We start from the raw sequence: 20,920 nt of genomic DNA on the forward strand, positions 1-20,920 counted from the left end.
GTATGCATGTATGTGGGTGTGTATATATTCTTGTGTTTATAAATTCTTACGCTTTTTATAATCATTCAAAAGCCTTCAGTTTTCTCCACCTGTATTATTTAAGGCTTTCCTCTTTACTCTCCCTACTAATAATAACTATGATTATCTACTTTGTGGCATGGGGCAGTTATTATTAAACAAATAATGAACTGATTGTGTGGATGTTCAAATCAGTGATAATCATTAAAGACATAAAATTATAATTGAAATGTGTGATGTTTCCTTTAGAGAGTACAAAGGGACACTTAGCTACATGTGATCTATCCTCTGGGCACAAATATTTGCTTTCTTATGAATGTTGTTAGCCTGTAGAGATGAGATAATGATGCCATAGAAGCTCTCAGAATTTAAAATAAGATTTCCTTTATTACTTTGTTCTGCAGATATTTCATAGGAAGTCCTATGATAGATATTGTGCAAATGCTGAGAATATAACAATAAATACTGCACATAATACCTGACATCATGGAACTTCAGAATTCAGAGAGAGAATATTTACTGAATATGCAATTACAAAGTCAGTGGTTGTTTGCAAAGGGCATGTATCAGAAAAGCATATTTCAGGTGTCCTAATCTAACTTGACATCAGGGAAGACCTCCTGAGGAAGTAATATTCCTGCCAAGAAGACTCCATTAATGAGTCATGTTCGGCTAAGGAAACATGAGGATGGGATGGGAGTGAGGAAAAGTCTTTTAATTAAAGGAGAATACAGGTGCAAAAGTCCAGGGGTAAGGGAGGACTTTAGAAGAAACGAAAGAAGTCCTATGAGGATGGAAAGAGGAGAGCAAGGCAGTGACAGGCATGAGGTAGGGCAGGGGAGGTAGGGAAGAGGATCATGGGCATTCTCATAAGCCTCATCAGGCTGTTTGAGATTTTACTCTGAAGGCAATGGGAGGGTTATAATAGACAAGTGGCATAATTGGATATTGGCTGACATGATGAGAATGGATTAATTGATTACACAAAATGCAGAGAAGTTCATTAAAATACTGTGGTAGTAATTGGTCAAGAGGAGGTTTGCAGCCTAGATTTGGGTGGTATCTAGGGGAATAATAAATCATTTCTGATGATGGGAACACTCTAGCATGAAAAACAGCACGTAAAGCCACATAATTATAATGTTGTCAGGAGAGTTATATCAGTGTGAATTGATATGAATGTTAGTCAACAAAGAAGTCCATAGAGCAAAGGGTTTGTGTTTTTGAAAATATTTTGTTTGCTGATCAAATTATGTACATAAAAATATTCATTATATAAATCACACAAAAGAGAAAAACACATTCATCAATAACCATGTAGCCCTAAGATAACCAATTTTAAATTTTAGTAAATTTTTTGAAATATGTAGTATACACACATAAGTAAGCACAAAAAAGAGAATATAAATTGTACACACATCTTAAAAATGAAGATAGATTTGGAATTAAGCTATTTTATCACTTTTTTAAAAATATCAATATACAAAAAATATGTCCCATCAGAAAAACTATTATAATGTTTTAATAATTTTATAATACACATAAATACATATTAATGTTTTTATTAAATTTTATATTTGGTTCTGCTTCAATATTTATATTTTCAATTCCATACCAATGTATGATGTATTTTCAGTCATGTAAAACATCAAAGGACAGATTGGTAAGGTGTAAACCGTAGTTCGTTTCTCTTTCTCTAAAAGTGTGTAACCAGTATCATGGTGGGTTTATTGTGGTAAGTACAATGTATAATAAGACTAGAGTAAGAAAACTAAGAAAATGAGAAAATTAATAATTCTAAATCTCAGAAAATTATATATATTTTATCTTCCCTAGAAAAATGCTCCCAGCTTCCCAGCTTTTCTTGTGGGCAGTAGTACCATGAAACATTTCTTTCATCTCTGAGTCTTCATCTGAGCTGGTACCAAAATATCTTAGTTCAAAATTCCATGTTAGTTAATTTCCATAGAAAAGAAAAACTTCTTGCAGTATTCACAATTGAGTGCTGACATCGCAGCCTAGATTCTTCCTAAGTGTTTTATAGATCAAGAAAACACTCATCTATTTGCAAGCATTATTCAAGGTCAGTTTAAACTATGTTTTTATCAGAATTTTTTATTCAAAGAATCAAGGCTCTCACTTAATTTAGAGCTATGAATAGGGACCACTCTTTGTGGCCTCTATTTGTTCCTGAAGCTATCATGCCTTCTTTAGAACAGTTTCATAAAAGCAAATATTTGAGTATATGATTTTTTTTTCAAATGTTATACACCTCAACATGTTAAGCTTTAAATGCAACTGAAGGACACTCAAATAAAGTCACTTTTGTCAAAGCCTTTTCCTATAATAACATATTTGGATGATGCAAGATGTAATCCCTTGTGATGTCCAAGTGATTGATAAACCAATTTGCGTGGAATATACAAGAACTATTCAGACTTTGTGGTTTCCTTAAATGAGATGAATAAGAATTTCTCTTTTCTGAATAGGACATAAAGTATACTAGGCCTATTTTAGATGCTTCAGTGTGCCAAAGATGGTATTAAGTTTGGTGTTCATAAATTACTAATCTGGAATAAGAGGTTGAATGTATTTTGAAAACTTAAACCTGTTTCACCTGAACATGTTTAACTAGTTAATAAGAAACATCAAAAAGACAAAACCCTGAGATCAATGGTCATTTTTTTGTAAAGCTATTATATACTGTTTAAATTGGTTGTTCGGGTCTGTCTATAACATAAGTTTTAATAACCTAGCTCAAATGCAGATTTCTAATTTTCAATTAACATAGGAATAATTTTGTTTGCTAAAATAAAATAAATGAATGAATGACAAGTCTGAGACATGAAATGTTCTAGGTAGAACTTTTTAAAATTCCAAATTTCAAAAAATCATGTGGCAACTGTATAGCTCAAGCTTTAAGTATTAACTTTTAACCTTTGACCTTACAGATTTTAACCAATGAAATGTCTCTTTAAACTTTAAAGGAAACAATGATAACGAGCGCCTGGCGATTGCTAGACAGCGAATTCCATATCGACTTGGTCGAGTAGTTGATGAATGGCTACTCGACAAAGGTAAAAAACATTGATTAAAACTTCAAATAAAAAAATAATTTGAACATAACCAAGTAGTACTTCATTGTAACACTAATAAACAAAAAAAATAAATTTTCCGTAAAACTAAATTAAAAACAAATTTAAAACAGTAAAATGTAGATAGTAATTTGCATTCCTTGTATAATAATTTCTATACATTTTTAGACGTACCAGCTGTTTAATAATCTTACCCTGTTAACTTAAGGTTAAAGGGACTGTTAAATATAATCCACTAACTCAATCTATGAAGGTACTCACAGCAAGCATTAACCCAAAATGATAAATCGTTCATAGATTATATTACATGTTCCAGCCTCTAAATTATTAACTAAAATATATGTAGTTCTGATATCTTTATTATGGTCCTGAAAAAAACAAACAAACTCTTGGTTTAAACTGTAGGCATCTTAAATAGTGGGCAATATGGATTGCCAGTCAAAATGAAGTCCCTTTAACGTTTGCAACCTGCTAAGAGCATTTGGGAACAAGCCCTAATTAAAACTGAACTTAAAGTTGTGTGCATGCTTTTTATGAACAGAGAGCAATCTGCTAAAACTGGATACTCAATTTGATGATATTGGTACTGTTTCTGAGGATTGCTGTTTGATGGAAATGTGCCATAATTTCTCCATCGGTTTGTGTATCATTCCTGAAGCCGCTTTTTTACATCTGAAGCTATATTTTTTCATTTTGTTTTGTTTTAATAGACTTGCTGAAAGCCAATCAGAAAAAACATTTTTGGACTTTTTTTGTCTCTGACACGCTCAGTGTAAACCATGTGTTTCTTTTCAGTGTAATTGTTGGAAAAATAGAATAATTCAAATAACAATGGACTATTGCCTTCAAAAAATAAACATTTCTAAAGAAGTGCTTAGAGATACATGTGGCCATTAAGTCAATTATGAAATCTTTACAATAAATTTAAAATTAGATTTCAACTGCTATAGATTAGTTTCTGCCAGTGGTAATTTTAAAATGACAAATACTTGAAATGTTAGAGATCTCACATTTTTTTTAATTTAGCAAATTAAACTTAAGAGACCATGAGTATAATATCTCGAGGTAAAAGGGGAAAGGGATCCACTAAAAATTAATTTATAATACTTTGATTGGTCTTTTAGCAAAAGCACTACATTTACAATAAGTTGAGAATTTACAAGTATTTGCCAATGATTATGCATTTCATGGACACCTCATTTATAAGCAATGAATTATGAGTCAAATGCCTCTCTTATAGTTTATTGCTTTCATTATCCACCCCATGAAAGATCTGTTTTATCATCCTTTGTAGAATGTAGAGTTCACAATCAACATTTTTGCATGTATGTAATATTATTTTTACAGGGCGTCAGCTCACAATCTTCAATAGCCAAGCAACCATAATAATTGGCGGGAAAGAGCAGGGCCAGCCCTTCCAGGGTCAGCTCTCTGGGCTTTACTACAATGGCTTGAAAGTTCTGAATATGGCAGCCGAAAATGATGCCAACATCGCCATAGTGGGAAATGTGAGACTGGTTGGTGAAGTGCCTTCCTCTATGACAACCGAGTCGACAGCCACTGCCATGCAGTCAGAGATGTCCACGTCAATTATGGAGACCACCACGACCCTGGCTACTAGCACAGCCAGAAGAGGAAAGCCCCCTACGAAAGAACCTATTAGCCAGGTGAGTACATGGATTTCATTTCTTCCTTTTGGATCTGTGATTTTGAAACTGAACTCTGCTGCATATGTGTCTTTTCTATGGGATTGTTTCTGATCTCAAGCATTGCAGCTTTTTACGAACTTGCTTAATATATAAACTCATTTGAAGATGAAATGTGTCTACTGCTGTTGGTTTGAGATTTGTGTTGGTTTGTGTGTGGCTAGCTGATATTCTTGACTCAGTAACTGTGGTCCAGCCTAAGCTGAGAGGACTTCTGCTGATTACAGGGATTTTTCACTTTTGAGTGAACCAGTAGATGAACGACATATCTGAAAGGCCTTGTTTGTTCAAGCCCAGCACTTCATCAAAATAAAAATAAATGCAAGTTTAAAAATCTAAAAAAAAGGAATTGCCTAAAGCACTTCTATTATATTTTGAAGTCTGAAAATTTTGAATTGGTAGGCATGTGGCTTTCGTGGTGAATAAGCCTACTCTTACTGTCTATGGGAAAAACATACTGTTAGTTTATCTGAAGATAGAAACTCAAAATATGATTCTTAGAAATTATCTTGTGGGGTTCCCCTGTGGTGCAGTGGGTTAGGAATCTGACTGCAGCAGCTTGGGTCACTATGGAGGTACAGATTGGATCCCTTGCCCAGCAGCGCAGTGGCTTAAAAGGATCTGACAGGGACTTCCCATTGTGGTGCTGTGGAAACAAATCCGACTAATATCCATAAGGATGTGGGTTCGATCCCTGGCCCAACTTGGTGTGTCAAGGATCCAGCATCTCCATGAGCTGTGGTATAGGTTGTAGACACTGCTTGGATCTGGTGTCGCTGAGGATATGGTGTAGGCCAGAAGCTGTAGCTCTGATTTTACCCCTAGCCTGGGAACTTCCATATGCTGTAGGTGCAGCCCTAAAAAGCAAAAAAAAAAAAAAAAAAAAAAAGGTGGGGGTGGGGATCTGACATTAATGCAGGTGTGGCTCAGTTTCCCTGGCCTGCAGACTTCCATGTGCTATGGGTGTGGGCTAAAAAAAAAGTGCTGTCTTGTTTTTATATGTGGCTAACTACCCTCACCCATAATTCACTTTAGTGAACTTATTTTTCGATTTTATGTCTAAAATTTTTGAAAAATAGAATTTTTAAATATCACATTTGTGCAACATTTATTCAATCAAGATGTACTTACTAACTGCCTACTATCAGGCACTGACTTAGGTACCGGCATTATATCAATGAAGAAGAAGGGGAAAAAAAAAATCCTACCTCAGAGCTTACATTTTAGAAATGCCTTTTAGAATGCTGTTGAAATGCTATTAAACACTATTAGATCTCTGTTGACATTTATAGCCCTTCTACATATTCTGTTGTTAATGCTTTCAGAATTGTATGTTCCTCTTGGCCCAAAATTGATTGTTTTATTTTGTTTTTAATAGTTAATGAGTGTCTCTAGTAGGTGGCATATAAAGCGTTTCCAAATATATGATTCCAGAAAACCTCATTCTAAAGCTGCAAGAGTGACAATTATTTTTTTAAATTGCTTTTATTTAAAATGTTTGAAGCAGATCAAGTGTCACAGTTAGAAAGAGAGTAGAAGATGAATTCTGTTCACATCAGTACCCTATCTACTAATTAACATATGTTTACCAGAGAAGGAAGAAAACAGATTCTGGTTTTTTCCTTTGAATAGAAGGAGGGAGTGGGAGGAACAGAATAGAGAAAGAGAAGATGTCCTAGAATAAGAGAGGTAACAAAAAAAAAAAAAATGTAAGTTCTGTAAATTCATAAATGTAGTATTGCATATTATACACCTATATGCCTCCTTGTTTTTCTTTCTTCTGTCTCTTTTTTTTAATTTGCATTTGGCCACTAAGTAAAGTGAACTGTCTCGATACAGATTTCTTATTCACGCTGCAGTGCACTGTTCCAGGCACTGGGGATGCATCAGGAATAACAAACAAAAAACCCTTCCCTTGTGAAATATGCATTTTAGAAGCAAGTATGCCCAGGGTATAATCATTTTGTTGATTATCCTCTGTCTTGTTTGGGTTAATAAGATTGCTAATACTCACGCTTAGCCTCTTGGATAAAGACTTATGACTTTAGACAGATTTATGCATGCCCAACAGCTCCATTTGATATTCTTTTCTAATACTTCACTAATGATTTGTTATTGTGGTTATTGGTTTATGGTTTATTTAATGATAAGCAGATTATTAAGGCAAATCTGATACAGGAAAATGAAGCAGAGCAATGATAGACCATTTCCTTTTTTGTGAAGTAATTCATAAGAGGACATTCTAGGATATTCGGAATTGGAAATGTTGTTGTGAATAGAATTTGAAATAATCAGATATTTTTCTTAGTAGTTTTGTTTCAACATTAATGAAATTATAGTTGCCTCAGTTCTTACGTAAATTGGATGTATCACAAAATAAGGAAAGAACTATCAGCCTCGTTTTTATGTATTTTATCAATTAGTAATTGCTATATATCAAGAAATTATGTTAAGAAAACGTGTGTAAAATAGCTGTTTCATTTGTAAGTTAAACATCTAGAAATGGAGAAATTAAAATTTATGCATTTTATAATATTAACTAATTTCATAGGAAAACAGTTAAATTGCTGAAGAAAACAGTCTCTTTTATTATAAGGTATAACATGTTTCAAGACAGCAGTGGTTTATGAAAGAAAATGATCTAATCAATTAGTGATTACTTGGTTCATTTAAGGAGGTATTGACTTAAATAAAAGATTACTAGGTTCATTAAAAAATAGATATTTTAAATCTTTAGATTTTTAGCAGTCCAACAATAGCAATTAAATAATTTGGATTAATATTGCTATAAATATGAAGTTTAGCAACAGCATTTTAAAGTTGGACTAAAAGTTTTTAAAATTTTTATACAGATATGTTTATGATTACAGGTAATAAGATATGAATGTATGGTGGAAAAAAACTTCTAGGGAAGAAAGCAAATTATTTATTTTTGAGAACAAAGTATTATTGTAAATTTTCTTTACCTCATAACTTATTTTTAACTTCCCCTCCAACTGCAAAGAGATGACTGATATATAGAGAACTTAAATGCTTGTTAGAATCGTCAGAGTCTTAGAAATTTAAATTTGAAAGTGATTTGGAGTGCTAATTTCAAGACTGCAACCTTTGACCCATTTTTTGCAGCTTGGATCAGGCATCGTTCTTTAAACCCTGTTCATAATGGCCATATCTGCCTGCTTTTATCAACTGCCTTACTAAATTGTATACCAGGAAGGGTCATTTTATTTTTAAAAAGCCATACTGGACTGTTTTCTCAATCAAAGTATATTTTCCTCAGCGACAACATGGAGCCACTTAAGCTACAATGGCAATGTACCTTAGGGTGATTGCATGTTTTAGAACTATGGAAACAGATTTTTGGTCAAGCAGAATTAAATTGGATTCATTTCAGATAGATGAGATGAGATTTGTTCAGCCATCCTGCAGGGCAAGTAGTAGGGGAGAAATGTATTTTCAGTTTTTCACAGAGTCAGAGAACATAAAAGAGTATTCACAAAATGTCATCCTATAAGATCCTGTTTACATTCCTATTTAAAAGCAAATATGCTTTAAAAAGGAAAAAAAATAAAGCTTTTCTTCTCTGAATGATAATCAGTTTTTAAGACTGATGTTTACTAAAAAGACATGATTTGTATTATGAAATAATGGGCATATTTACCAACCCATCTGGTTAAATAGCTTTTAAAAATGTGAATATTACAATATTAATAGTAGTTTTTATGTGGATTACATCATATAAATTTGATAAAATTTGTTTTACTTATAATATTTAATATGTGAAAGTTTCCGTAAGACCCACTCATCCTAAAAAAGAGAAACTTTCTATAGGGCTAATCTCAGAAAGTGAATATCTATACAGGCCAACTGTAAAAGTCAAATAATTGACAGTACAAGTTCTGGATGCTGAAAGCTTATTGGGATTTTTGATAGCTACGTGTTCCCTCCTTTTCTGAATAATCTGGCAATGTTTTGGATGGCTATGTAAATTTACATGAATGAGTAGAGTAAGTCAATACGCAAAGGGCAATATTCATTCCTTTTGGTTGCCTGTTTGTAAAGAAAGGAAATTGTTTCTTTAAAGATAAAGGCTGTGACATTTCTTTTGATCAATGCTTTGTATCACATGTTGTGAGCTTACGGTTCTTCCCTTCAGAGAATATTTTATAAATTATATACATACTGTGGAGAATATGGATCCATAGTAATGCCTTTTGCTTAGAGGAAGTATGGCATAATGGAAAGATAACAGTAAATCAGGAGACCTGGTTTCCAATTTCAACACATCCACCTACATTTTTGTGTAACCTGGACAGATTGGTTAACCTCACTGCACTTTGGCCTTGCTATTTCTCTAAAATAAGTATATTTAACTAGGAATCTCTTGAATCGTACTCAGCTCTAGAATTTCACAGGCTCTAGTGATGCTCCTCTTCATTAGGTTTTCTGATGCTTACTTAATAAAGAATAGTTTTCACCTTTGACTTTTACAATTGGCCTGTATAGTCCTCCTGTGCACTTGGTGTGTCAATGTAATTATTAATAGTGTCCTTTTTGACTCTAAAAAGCATCCTACTTTGGTCTATAAATTATATTACACCCTACTTTTACTGCATATATAAACTATCTTTGCAAGAAAATCATACTTCATAAGAATAATAAATAGTGAAGCCCTGTCCTTTATATTCAGAGCAGAAACCGAGTATCTGGTATCCTTACCTGGTTTTAAGAATCCGTAGTCTTTTTCATCTTCTTTTCATCTCATTTCAAAAATCTTGAGAAGGAAGTGAGAATAAGGCTTTGAGAGATTCTGAGTTTTGACTGAAGGGACCGCAGTTTGCAACTCCTAGTAAGAAATTAAATTGTAGAGTAGAGCAGAATATGTAAATATGAGTGAAAGGTATTGGAACAGTTCCCTGTTTCGAGTTAGGCTTTTTTCAGAGTGGAGTTAGCAAACCTAATGAAGACAAAGAACTATTAAGGATTTTGAAATATTTGTAGGTTGTCAGGGCATGTATATTCACTTCTTACTGAAGCCAATGGCATTTGCTTCCTGTGGAATGTTCCAAAAAGAATCCCAATTAGTGTTCAATCAAGAAAAGCATATTTGAATATGTTGGACACTGCTATTGCCTCCTGGCGGCTTTGGAGATACTCATGAAAAATTAATACTGTTTGTTTGAAAAATGTAAGCAGTGTACACACATATTTCCATGAAAAATATCTAAAACCAACAAAATACATACCGTTAACTTCAAAGAACAAAATTTTATTTTTTATTAAAAATATTAATTAACTTTAACTATAGCTTCATTATTAAAAAATAAATGCATTACTTATAATTATGTGTGTTCTTGATAACCACTCTGCATGTTAAAATACTGGTGACATGAATAATTAATTTTATTTTCCCTAGTCCAGTTGTTCTGCTGAATTCACTTAAATTAATATACATTTTTTAACACAAATTTTAGTGCATATTAAATAGAACAACACTTGGGTATAGATTTAAAAATATATACAAAGGCATATTCTTCTGAAATGAATGATGCCAGATAAGAAAAGTATAATTCACTGTAATTTTAAATGTAGATAAGTGCTGCTCTTTAATAGGTGTTTCACCTCTCATTGCTGGTAAGAAAAATTCTGGGATCTATACATTTTAAACAGCTTAAGAATTATTGTGCTCAGTTTCATTTTCTCTAGGGTCTAGAAGTTTCACTGAATGAAAAGGTGTTCTTTTGGTGGATGGATGCAGTTTTGGTTTTAAGTTATCTTTGGACAAGACTAGTTCTAGACAAATATATACATCCATCTACCCATCCATCTACTAATTCATCCATTCATTCATCTGTCCATCCACTCATCTGTTTATTCACTTAACACATGATTTCCTAGCATTTACTGTATACTACTGTCCTAGTCACTAGAAATACAGCACTAAATAAAATTAGACATTTCTCTACCAAGCTCACATTCCAGTTAGAGAAAAGTAATAAACATTAAAATAGCATACATAGGATGTCAAGTGCTATAGGAAAAAAGCAGAGAGGAGAGGAGAAGCTTGTGTGTTGAATAAGGGCATAAGATAAGAATCTTTTTTGAGTACATATGCAAAGATTATTAGTGTTATGGCATCAGATATAAAAGAACATATGAGGGAGTTCCCGTCATGTCTCAGCGGAAACGAATTTGACTAGCATCCATGAGGACACGGGTTTGATCCCTGCCCTCACTCAGTGGGTTAAGGATCTGACATTGCTGTGAGCTGTGGTGTAGGTAGCAGACATGGCTTGGATGTGGCTTTCCTGTGTGTGTGGAGTAGGCCAGTGGCTGCAGTTTGGATTTGACCCCTAGCCTGGGAACCTCTATATGCTGCAGGTGTGGCCCTAAAAAGACAAAAAAAAAAAAAAAAAGAAAGAAAGAAAAAACATATTAAAATTCAGACATACTCTCATCCCCAGCAGGATACTACACTGTGTAGATAGTGCCAGTGGTGACTAGCCCCTGTGTTAGGGAGCCAGAAATCAGGGAAAAGAAAAAAAAGTGACATGAGGATTTATCTTTTCTTTTTTTTCCTAAATAGAGTTGTCCTTGGGTGGGGAAAGTGCCTGATCCAGATGGGTGGAGTGTAGAGTTTCCCAGGAAGGCAAACAGGGCACTAGAACCCACAGAGTGTGTCATGTGGTTTCAGTGTGGATGCAGTAAGTCTGGGTCCAGATGGAGAGGAGACCCAGATAGGAGAGGATGAGCTCGGATGTGCTAAGCGTCAAGGGAAACTCAGAGAATGGCCAGATCAGGCTCTAGGATCTGCTGCCAAGACAATTCTTCCCAGAGAAAATCCCATTTCTTGAGTCTTGGGAGCCCTACAGGCTGGCAGAGGAGTCCTGGGATGAGAAACACTTGGGTGCTCCAGGTCCCAGACACGTCACTATGGAGTCTAACTCATACCTCATCAACATTGCTCCCCCCCCATCCCCACTTAGAGTCAAAATGAGGTGGCACCTCACCCCAGGGGCCTGGCCAGTTGCAGAGTTATAGGCTCTGCTCCAAAAACTATGTAGGAACGGAATTGTGTGAGGCTAGAATGGAGAAATAAACTATGCATGCCCTGGCCTCTCTGGTCCTCAGGACATAAGACACTAACCAATAAGTGTCATGTCATTTAAATCAGAAGAGTAATAAAATTCTAGGGTATACATGTGTGTGAGGAAGAAATAAAGACTCAAAGTGGTATTATTAGTCTTATTCTACACATGAGAAAATTGAGGCACAGAGAAACTAAAAACTTCCCCAAGACTCTGCACCCAGCTCCATTTCAGTGCACTTTGAGGTGATACTGTCCTCTGTCCTTAAATATGGCCTCTGCTCAGAATTTCATCACTTCCTGCCTTCCCATACTCTTAACTAGCTCAATGTGGTCCCAAACCAAGTGCCAGATGCTCTTTTGAAAATGCAAATATGGGCCTTAATACAGCCAGGTATTTAGAAAAGAGTAGATTCTTTGGCTGACCATCAAGGTCCATCCTTCACAGCTGACCTCCTGTCTGCCTCACTAGAAGTTTTATCTCCACTCTTCTCCACATCCTTTCACCCTGATCCTTTGAACTACTAACAACCACCTCTAGAGGTCATGCTCTTTCACACCTCCCTGTCCTCTGCTTGGAAAGCCCTTTCGTTTTTTTTCCTATCTCCCTCCTTCATAAACTTCCCAATCTCTCCCAGTTGGCTTCTGCCTTCTGAGAGCTTACAGTCTGAAGAAACAACACTGGCAAGGGTGGTTATGGGGCAGCATTGCGCAGTGGTCAAGGGCAAGGACTCCAGAAGCCTGAATGCCAACTTAAATATCATCCTTACCTTCTCTGCCTCCTGGTCATGTTTCCTTTGACAAGTTGGCCTCTAAATACCTCTGTTCCCTGCTGTAAAATGGGGATTATAGTTTCATAAGTTTATTGTGAGGATAAATGAGTCAATACAATGTGTGAACTTTATAAAATTACTGTTATTTGACAAATTTTTATTAACCCCCCAAAAATTCATATGGTTCACCCTAAAATATAAATAAATTAAAAAAAAAAGGCTTGGCACCTGTCATTATGTTTGTAAAGCATTCCTCAGGCACAATGTATGAACTAAAGCATCTTTTTTTACCTTTAAAAGTATTTTCTTTGACCTTGAAAAAAGTAGCTCTGAATTGATATTTCTAAACCAAAGCATCAGTTGTGGGGCATATTGTGGGGAATATACTGAGAGGAATTCTCTATTGAATGCATTTTCCACAGGGAGGCAGCACCATTCTCCTAGAACAAGTGTTTAGGAAGGGATGTGGGGCACACGATTCAGGGGAGAGTTGTCACGGGTATTTAGTGGGAAAGGACCGTGAACACTAAATATACTGCATAATGAACTGGCCATTGATCCTCTTACCCTGAACTGCTTTATTCAACCTCCCACCACCACCAATAATAACACTATCTCAAATTGCTTTTGACCGGACAGTTCAGAAATTTCCTATATCTCTTTCCTGGCTGTTCTCAAAAGCACTTGCACAATATGGTACTGAATATTGCAAATATGATTTTTTTAACTATTCTTGATGACATGTGTTGATTAAGGAGCTTAGAAACTTATGATATACTCCTTTTTCAACTTGGATATGAAAAACATCAAGTAATTCCAACGGCGAGTTAGACTAAGTAGGGTTTATGATTCTTGATATAATTTCTTTTGATATCATTTTTATTAGCATGAGAGACTGAATGACTTAAGACTTGGGATCTAATTAACATGTGGCAGTAATTTCAGTGAGTATTTTCTCAGAAAGGGCTGGTGAGGTTTGTATCCTCTCTGATATTTCTAGTCTTAGTTATAAGACAAAGGAATATCTTTTTATTACATATCCAGTTCATGTTTAAGTAGCAAGAATAAAACTTTTTTTCCTTATCTTTGTTTTCATCAGTACTATGAATTATTTGTACCATAATATTCTGGTTTTCAAATACATAAGATATGTTTGTGTTACATCTGTTGACTTATTCCTCTTTTATGTATAATAGTTATTTTATTGGGGGAGAGACAAACCATCTGAAAAAAAGATAATTGTGTGTGTATGATTGTGTGTATACATGTGTGTTAACAGTGCTTTTTTCTTTCATGAAATATGTAAAACAGTGAGTTTTGTTCAGTAAACTAATATTATGATTAAATTTAAATCTCTATAATTTTATTATTGAAGTATGGTTGTTTTGCAAAGTTGTGGTAATTTCAGGTGTACCTATATACATATATATATATATCTGACACCACCAACAGTGTAGGGCAGTTCCCTTTTCTCTACAGGTTTTCCAGCATTTATTGTTTGTAGATATTTGATGATGCCCATTCTGACTGATGTGCGGTCATGCCTCATTATAGTTTTGATTTGCATTTCTCTAATAATCACTGATGTTGCATATATTTTCATGTGCCTCTTGGCCATCTGCATGTCTTCTCTGGTGAAATGTCTATTTAGATCTTCTCTCCATTTTTTGATTTTTTTTTTTTTTTTGAGTTGTAAGAGCTGTTTGTATATCTGGAAATTAATCCTTTGTCAGTCAAATCATTTGCAAATGTTTTCTCCCATTCTGTAGATTGCCTTTTTATTTTGTTTATGGTTTCCTTTGCTGTGCAAGAACTTTTAAGTTTAATCAGGTCCCATTTTTAAAATTTTGCTTTTATTTCCATTTAGGAGACACATCCCAAAAAAATATTTCTTCAGTATATGTCAAAAAGTGTTCTGCCTATGTTCTTCTCTAGGAGTTTTATAGTATCTAGTTTTACATTTGGGTCTTTAGCCCATTTTGAGATTATTTTTGTGTATAGTATTAGAAAGTGTTCTAATTTCATTCTTTTACATATAACTGTCCAGTTTTCTCAGCACCACTTATACATGAGACTATCTCTTCTCCACTGAATATTTTTGTATTCTTCATCATATATTAACTGAATATAAGCATGTGCGTTTACTGCTGGGCTTTCTATCCTGTTTCGTTGATCTATGTGTGTGTGTTTTGACAGGGTCATACTGTTTTGATTACTCTAGCTTTGTACCATAGTCTGAAGTCAGGGGTCATGAGTCCTCCAGCTCCATTCTTCTTTCTCAAGATTATTTTTGCTACTCAGGGTCTTTTGTGTCTCCATACACATTTTAAAATTATCTGTTCTAGTTTGTGAAAAATGCCATTGGTAATTTGATAGGAATTATATTGTATCTGTAGATTACCTTGAGTATTGAATAATTTCTTAAATATTTATTATTTATGCCTATATTAGATTGCTTATCAGTTGGCATCACTAAAAAATTCCCCGACTAGAAAAATATATTAACATCATTAGGCTGGATTAGCAATGGGATCCTGCTGTATAGCACTGGGAACTATGTCTAGTCACTTATGATGGAGCATGATAATGTGAGAAAAAAGAATGTATACATGTGTGTGTAACTAGATCACCATGCTGTACAATAGAAAAAAAAATTGTATTGGGGAAATGACAATAATAAATAAATAAATAAAAATTTAAAAATCATTAGGTTGGAACCTCAAGAGGAGATTTAGCTAATTCATCTGCCTTCTTATAATACTTACCAAATAGCTTTCACCAGCTTCCAATCATTGCTGTTCTTTTTGTAGAAGATCCCAAGCAGACAAGTAATACCAGTTATTTATTAATAGTCTATCCAGTTAGTGTAGTAAATGATAATTAATACAAAATATAACGTAATATATTTTTCTTTATTAAATTATTTATTTATTGTCAACCATGATATATATTGCCTGTAAATCTGTAATACTTTTAGTTTAAATTATGAATTAACAAATATATTTTGTGTACTAACATATAAAACATACTTTGCAAGGCACTGCATGCTTTAGGATGAGAGTGAGGTACCTAGAGGTACAGCATTTTATAATAAGAACTCCAACCATTTTTCACGTGTAGATTGTTAGTGAATCTATACATAAAGTATTAAGTGCCCTAAATCAACAATAGCAGAGCTTTTGCGCATCACAGATTAATAGTCTATTATTAACAACATCACTGACACAAATGAAACTCTGCAACAAATTGAAAGCACAGAAGACATTTTAGTCCTTTTTTTAATAACAACCATTTCGAAGCAACGCACTTTTATTATTTCACATGTCCTGGGTGTTGGCAATGTGCTAGACACTACCCTGAATCTGGAATTACCCACGTTCTGTGTGAAGCTTCTTCTAAAATAAATGTTATCTTCCAATTAGGTTTGATGGGGTGGGTGATGGGCACTGGCCCCTTTTGTCCTCTTTTGGGGAAGCTGATTCATCTTTATCTTTGCATGGAATAAATACCATGCAATTGAGGAAGCCTGGCAACTTGTATGAACTAAATGTTGGACTATTGTATTGAGTAAAATACAAGTCAGTAATGATGAGGACCTTAAAACAGGATGACAGATATTTTGTATCAGTGAAATGTATATAAGCAACATCTTAGTGTAACATCTGGTGCAGAAAGGTGGTCAGCTTTTCCTTCCTTACCATCCTTGTTCCCATTCTGCCACTACTCTTTTTTTTTTTTTTTTGCTTTTTAGGGCTGAACCTGTGGCATATGGAGGTTCCCAGGCTAGGGGTCCAACTGGGGCTACAGCTGCTGGCCTATGCCACAGCCACAGCAATGCCAGATCCAAGTTGCATCTGAGACCTACATCACAGCTCATGGCAACACTGAATCCTTAACCCACTGAGCGAGGCCAGGGATCAAACCTGCAACCTCATGGTTCCTAGTCAGATTCGTTTCCACTGCACCACAATGGGAACTCCCTGCCACCATTCTTCTTTCTTCTGTTTGCCCCTATTTTCCTTTCTTCTTTCCAAATGCAAGACCCTGTTCAGGGCATTACAGTTTCAACATGATGACTCAAATTTCAAAAGAAATGGGCCTGAATTTGATCGACACTATCCACAGATAACAAATATATTCAACTATAGATTCCCCAAGATCCTGGCTGGCTACCCACATGAGGAGTCTCTATCTACTATAGCCTGTTAAGCCAGCTATTATGGGATCTTCACTAAATGAAACTCAGCATTAAAAATTCTGCAGGAAAAACTTTGTTTCTGGAACACTAGAGGGAAATTTATTTTCATATTTTCTATACCTCTTAGCTTACCTCACCAGTAGTTATCCCCCAATATATATCAGAAGACTGTGTGTATAGCTAGTTATAGTATAAGTACTTGTGTCCATGGGTACAAAGGGATTATAGATTTCTTTCAAAAGAAAATTCACAATTCCATTGAAGGATGGTTCTCTGGTTCTAACGCTCATATTTCAGAAGTGAAAAGGATTCACCAAGATTCTTTCACAGTTTGTGGTGAATTGCCTACATCTGACTTTTCCATGACCAGCAGTCACTGGGCATTTAGTAATAATTCTAGACAGAGTCAGTCAGTATGGCAACTCATAACAACAGGATGGAAAATAAGATGTCACAGAGCAGTCAGACGACCCACTTATTCTCTTATGCACTGATGGCTTTCTACTGTGCAAAGTAAGAATTTACATTGTAGTTTTAGATGGAGGTTTAATTACATTTGTGACTGAAGTTGTCTGTGTTTTATTTAATTGCCTCATTGTCATATATACTCTTGTCAGTGTGACTTTACATTCCCCATTTGGAAACTTGATTTGGAAAAGGAAAAAAAAAATTGTAGAACACCTAATCTGAAATTTATCATTAGTATGCTAGCAATATAAACAAAATGCAGCTTCCCATTTTCAGTCTTTGCAATGTTGACTCTGCCAGCAGTGTTCCAGTTTCCTCCTTTTTTCCTGTGCTGCAACTATACTTGTGATCTTATAGTTATTGACTCTACATTTGTGAAGTTCTAAAGCTTTGCTAATGTTAATGGGATGGGATGATTTTAGGCCTTGCATTTCACTGGAAGCTTTCCTGAGCAACCCTAAGCAGAGTGCATTTCTTATTTTTATAGCACTTTGGAGAAATAGATAAATAGACATTCCGAGAAGTAAATATTCAGGTAGTTATTTATCTATTAGAGCATTTATCTATTAGAGCCTGCTTTAGTTTTCTTTTTGACATATACCTGAGAGTCAAAACCCATGCCCTATTAATCTGTGCAGGCTTTGCACCTAAAGTGCTTGGTGTAAAGTGGACACTTAGTAAATAGTTTGTGCATAAATAAATTATGAGCACACAAAGTGCATATCCCAATGCTGAAATAAATACTGTGTTGCCTAGTTTTGAATTTTTCTGAATTGATCAGTATCTGCAGAAAATAAAGATGGCACATATAAGAAGGGAATAAAAGAATTAGTTTCCTTCATATGCAGAGAAAACAGAGTTTTAAACAAAGGTTGTTGTCAGTTTTTTCATTATGTGTGTTCTCATTTGAGAAAGGTGTGATTTTGACATATAGGAAGCAAATTCTCATTTAAATTGGTGTCACTGACATGCATGTAAGTTTACCAAGGCAGTTCCAGTAGTTGTCCAGAAGGTGGAAAGGACAAGGGTACAAAGCAGTATAGTTTTGACTGACAGGTTACAGATTAGTGGGTGTGTAACAGCTTTTTCAGAGATTTGTTAGAGTCTCATCATTTTAAGGTTACTGTGGTTTCTATAGGTGGGGTAGGGGCAGTGCTGATGGACCATTCTTTAGAGGAATACTTTATCACTGGCATAGTTTAGAAGTGCTGATGTGTTATAAAATTTAAAAAGTAGGCTGGCTTTTACTAAGATTGATTACTGTTTTTAAATTGTCTGCAGCAATGTACCCCCTGTTGTCTGCAGCAGAAGCTGACTTTTCCCACAGTCAAAGTGCTAACTGTCCCTTCAGGATTGCTTGTAGTAGTTGGACCATTTTGAAGAGTCAGGAATTCATATTTTCAAATCGTTTGTCTGATATTTTTAATGTCTCTAGCTAATTTTGACCCGCTAAATAAACATGTGAAGATATCTGGAAAGACAATCAGGAAGCGTAATACCATGAGACACATCACAACCCCATTTTGTACCAGAGATACTCGACGGGGCTTCAAGAAAAGCTTGGCATAGGCTTGATACTGTTGACTATTGCTGGAAAACAGAACTGGGGAAAGTGTATCATGCCTTGAAAAGAGAGTCATTGCTGAGTTTTAGCATGTAAAAACTGTGATTTTTTTAATGGGCAATTTAAAATGAGGACTGAGTACAAAGAACTAGAGAATTAAAAGAAGAGATTAGAAGGACATGCTGGCATAACACTAATTGGACACAAAGACTTAAATGAAGTTTAGGGAGTGGAGTGAATTCTTGATGACAGACAAATCTAGACAAAGCCTAGGAAATGTCAAAGGAATTTATTTTTGCCATGTGGGTTATTTGAAAATACAATATATTTAAATGGGTGGTACCTCAAATTGCAAGTAATAATGTTAATTATAGCCTGCTCTTTTACACTAGTTCTGAGACTTATAGCAGGATGCTGACAAAATTTACTTTTATGCTTTGTTGTATGTTTGCAAAACAGATGGGAATAACTGTTAAATTATTTCTGTTAAGATAATACATGCACATGAAGATGAATCAATGTGATTTAGAAGATGATACATATATATAAAAAGCAGCAGTCACTCATCTAACCCCTCTCTACCCCTAGTCTTATTTCCCAGACATTATATCTTTTCATAATTCTTTGGTAATCAGTTCCAGATCTCTAAATAATATGCTTACACTTCCATTTATGTATCTCTTTTATGTAATATTTTTGCAGTCTCTGCAGTGAAAACTTGGGCAGTTCCTGAACTTAATCCCTTCACTTTCCTTTTCTTCTCCACTTTTGAATTTTGTTTATATATTTTTTATCTTTGTCACTTTAAATAGTATATTTACATCTTTAAATTTGTTATTCCATTAATTTACAGCAATATCTCTTGAGTTACCCACGTTACTAAGATAAAGATATTGTACACTTATCTGTTCCTCTAGTTTAGCTAGATCTCACCATCTCATCATTTTCCCAGAGATATTAGCTTTAACATACTGTTTGGTAACCACAGTCACATCTATCATATTTTATCTATGAGGAGTATAAAGTGGAAAAGCAATAAAGTGCATTGAGATTACTATTTCTATGTAAGTATTGTCCAATGCAAGTTTTGGTTATATGTTAAGATTACATTCATTTTCTTATGGGTCCGGTATCATATTACCTGGACTGCTCAAAGGAAAATTTTCTCAGGATCAAGGTCAAATGGATTCTCTTCCATCCTATCAATTGCTTGCAATCAGGGCATTCCGTTTTGCTTCATATTCAGACTATACCTGCCTTCTATATTTTTTTTTCCAGTAGTTCCTCAACATCTTTTTTCCTTACATTGCTTCCTTTGCTTTTATTGTATCATTGCTTTAAATTCCCAATTACTCTTTCAAGTCCATCAAATCTTCCCCCCTGCCCTCGCCCCCGGAGATCTCCCATGTGCTCTGTGTTCTTGAATACCAGTGGGTAATGCTTGTTCTTGAGTGTGACAGGAGACCCTCTTCAGGTTGGGAGTGGTCAAAGTAGGTAGAGTTGTAGATTTTTCTCTGGAAATGGCAGACATGGAGCAGACACCCTAATGTCTGAATGAAGACAACATTCATAGTAAGAGCCTTACCTTTCCTTGAACAATTTCATGGCTTTAAGAGACCTATCAGGAGTTTCATTTGTTAGTTTGTTTTTGCTTTGGGGTGAAAAAGCTAGCCTGTTTTATATTTTAGGTGGTTAAATAAATTATCTATTCCTGAGTAACTAGTTATCCCAAAAGTTAACAAGCATTTATTTTCTCACAGGGTTTATGAGTTAGTTGGGTGAATCTGAGTGAAGCTTAACTAGGTGGTTTTGGCTCAAGGTCTCTTGTGAGGCTGGAGTCCAGACTATTGATCAAGGCTGCAGTCTCATTAGAAGGTTTGACTGAAAGGTAGAAATTATCTGGTTAACATACATAGATATTGGCAGGCCTTGTTCTCTCACATGTGGGCACCAGGCAGCTTCATGAATGCTGGCAGATCACTTCTCCCAGGGCAAATGATCTTAGAGAGGA

General features: G+C 35.0%; 1 protein-coding gene across 50 annotated transcripts in view; it reads left to right on the forward strand.

Moving 5' to 3' along the window:
* Positions 1-20,920, forward strand: part of NRXN1 (neurexin 1) — a 1,114,648-nt gene that overhangs the window by 976,524 nt on the left and 117,204 nt on the right. For 29 of the 50 annotated variants that reach the window (XM_021088237.2, XM_085019302.1, XM_085019307.1 and 26 more), the window contains 2 exons: positions 3,006-3,095; positions 4,461-4,780. In XM_021088237.2, the coding sequence (XP_020943896.1) occupies positions 3,006-3,095; positions 4,461-4,780 (410 nt within the window). The remainder of the gene's footprint in view (positions 1-3,005; positions 3,096-4,460; positions 4,781-20,920) is intronic. The other 21 variants (XM_085019323.1, XM_085019325.1, XM_085019326.1 and 18 more) reach the window with 1 other exon arrangement.

The sequence above is a fragment of the Sus scrofa genome, chromosome 3, assembly GCF_054392235.1.
Source record: "Sus scrofa isolate SSC_HxYL_T2T_F1_AM1 chromosome 3, Sscrofa_HxYL_maternal_Yorkshire_Landrace_v2.0, whole genome shotgun sequence".
In the NCBI taxonomy this organism is placed as follows: Eukaryota; Metazoa; Chordata; class Mammalia; order Artiodactyla; family Suidae; genus Sus; species Sus scrofa.